The sequence below is a fragment of the Juglans microcarpa x Juglans regia genome, chromosome 5S (genome assembly GCF_004785595.1).
Source record: "Juglans microcarpa x Juglans regia isolate MS1-56 chromosome 5S, Jm3101_v1.0, whole genome shotgun sequence".
Classification (NCBI taxonomy): domain Eukaryota; kingdom Viridiplantae; phylum Streptophyta; class Magnoliopsida; order Fagales; family Juglandaceae; genus Juglans; species Juglans microcarpa x Juglans regia.
Window position 1 is genome coordinate 14,625,492 of NC_054603.1, and position 2,742 is coordinate 14,628,233.

General features: G+C 38.3%; 1 protein-coding gene across 1 annotated transcript; it reads left to right on the forward strand.

The window, feature by feature from the left end:
* Positions 1-636: 636 nt before the first annotated feature.
* On the forward strand, positions 637-2,177 carry LOC121267548 (transcription factor MYB41-like). The gene is made up of 2 exons (XM_041171457.1): positions 637-866; positions 979-2,177. The coding sequence occupies exons 1-2, from the start codon at positions 737-739 to the stop codon at positions 1,833-1,835; spliced, it is 987 nt and encodes a 328-aa protein (XP_041027391.1). The 5' UTR covers positions 637-736; the 3' UTR covers positions 1,836-2,177.
* The last annotated feature ends 565 nt before the right edge of the window (positions 2,178-2,742 follow it).

Genomic DNA, 2,742 nt, shown 5'->3' on the forward strand with positions numbered 1-2,742 from the left:
TAGCTCGTTCCCAAATCATGATGTGATTTCTTGGTTTACATCATTATAGGTGTTGCCATAACTAGGCATATAATGATTAATCCTTTACCCTTAATTAATCATACATCTCGATTTCTTCCCTCGAATGGTTTCATTTTTAATTGATATCTTAATTTTCTAGAAAGATGCTCATGTGTTACACAGCTCACCCACTAAAAAATATCGTCCTTCTTCGGTACGTAAATATATATCGTATTATAATATATATATATATATGTATATATATTTTCATGAATATCACTCATACTAAAGCTTAATGATAATAGTACTCTTAAAAGACAAACCCATGATCAAATGGTTAAGCATGCATGTTGCTTTCTTCAAGAGTCACTACTACTGTATCTGCATTCTAAGGAACTCAAGCAAGATATTATTAATTTCTAAAGAACAGTAATTGAGTTGAGAGCAATATTGGTTGAAGAGAGGCTTAATTGGAAGCTACTATATCACTCAAGAGATGATCAGTGGTCCTCTTATGAGTAAACCCCACGTTATATATATTTCCAGCTCACCTCTCTCTCTCTCTCTCTCTCTCTCTCTCTACACATCTGCATCATACACGTATAAATATAAGCCAAATTGAGAGAAAAATAGGTCTACTTTTCTAAAAATGGAGCAAATATAAGGAAGCTTTAGCACTCAAACTCAATGGTGATCAGGTCCTCATTTGAGGGGGCTGAAGAACAGTAGGCCAGATATGGGCCATCGCTGCTGCAGCAAACAGAAAGTCAAGAGAGGTTTATGGTCTCCTGAAGAAGATGAGAAGCTCATCAAACACATAACCACCCATGGCCATGGTTCATGGAGTTCAGTTCCAAAACTTGCTGGTATATATCCTTCTCTCCAAATAATTATTTCCTAATATGTATGGAACTCAAGTTTTTGTTTCATCAATCTTTTTCAAATGGGTGTAATTCTTGCTGAGGTCTTGAACTGCAGGCTTGGATAGGTGTGGAAAGAGTTGCAGGTTAAGATGGATAAACTATCTGAGACCAGATCTAAAAAGAGGTTCATTTTCTGCACAAGAGGAGAGGATCATCATTGATGTCCATAGGATTCTTGGCAACAGATGGGCTCAGATAGCCAAGCATTTGCCAGGCAGAACAGACAATGAAGTTAAAAACTTTTGGAACTCTTGCGTTAAGAAAAAGCTCATTGCACAAGGTTTAGATCCCAACACTCACAACCTCCTTCCTTGTCATAAAACCATTAACAATCACTACAATGGATGCAATTTGTCTCATCCCAAACCCACTTCAGTTTTCTCTGTAAATTCACAAATGGAAGATGCTTGCATGGACATGAACACTCCATTTTCGACATTACTTTCTCTTCTTCCAAGTGATCCAAGCACTCATTTCCCGCATGACAGTCCAAACATTCCAATCTATGAACACCAAAGCCCTCATTTTGTATGGACAATCCAAGAACAAAATCCAAACGCTTTCATGGACTCCTCAATGGGAACAAGTACAGTTCCAATCTCGATCTCTCCTCCCACAAATCCATCTGGGTTTGGAATTCTTGAAGACAACTGCCTCTGGAGTAATCCTAGTAGCCTTCAACGTATTGAGGTCAGCAGACAGGATGAAATGTTGCAGCTAGAGCAGCAAGCTGTGAAGAATCCACAGCACGAGAAGGCCAGTGAAGTGCAAATGGAAAATGCCCATATATTGAACATGGACGCTTCATTTAGGAGCTCTAACTTTGGTTTTGATTTTGTGGAGTCCCCAGGAATGTCTTGTGGCATGCATTACAACACAAGTCCAGTGGATGAATTTGCATGGGATTGTTAGCTGACTTAGCTCCTCCCCTCTTCCCTCTTAAATATGGAGCTCTAACTTTGGTTTTTGATTTTGTGCAGTCCATACTAATGCCCTTTTGGTATGTGCTATAATATTGTGAGTCTCGTAAATCAATTTGCATGGGATTGTCTTTACGCCCCGGCCTCTCTCCCCACCCCCCTTACATCTGTTGTCGTATTAGTTTCTTTTGTCCTGTAGTGTGCTGAGCAGTGTGCTGATCTCTCTCTCTCTCTCTCTCTCTCTCTCTCTCTCTCTCTCCCTCCCTCCCTCTCTCCTCCCCTCCTGGGATATATGCTACATAGGAAGTTTAAAAGGATGAAATTACTTGAAGGGAAAGGAGAATAAGTAATGCCATCTGTTCTACATTTTTCTTTCCAGTCATTTGGGCTTTCGATTTCTTCTTCAATGCAACTAACTAAAATCTCTTACTTATTTGTTTATTATGGACAGTAGAGCAGCCTGAGCCTCCATTCGAAAACGATCAAAATGCAGAAAATTTACTGTGTCCTTTTCAAACTTAAACATTTCAGGTTAATCCTCTGGATTACTATTTGAAGCTCGATCCAAAGTAAATATACTCGATCTTAACCAAAAGACCTATATGGCTAATTATTTCCTACCATCCATCCTATGTGCTGCATTAAAAGTCAAAAGACAACTTTGACCGAAATAACTATTAGTATACTTGACAATCATTGCACCAATAGCTCTATTACTTTGTCAATAATGATGCCAAAATAGATTATGCTATTCCATTAATAAAAAAAGGTGACCAAGTGCATTAAATTCATAATTCTCCGTGAAGTTTACATATTTGCAATCTATTATAAACACTATAACCACGATCCTAGAGTCAACTTAATTTAACCTCTTCTCTCTCTCTTTTCATCTCTTTTTG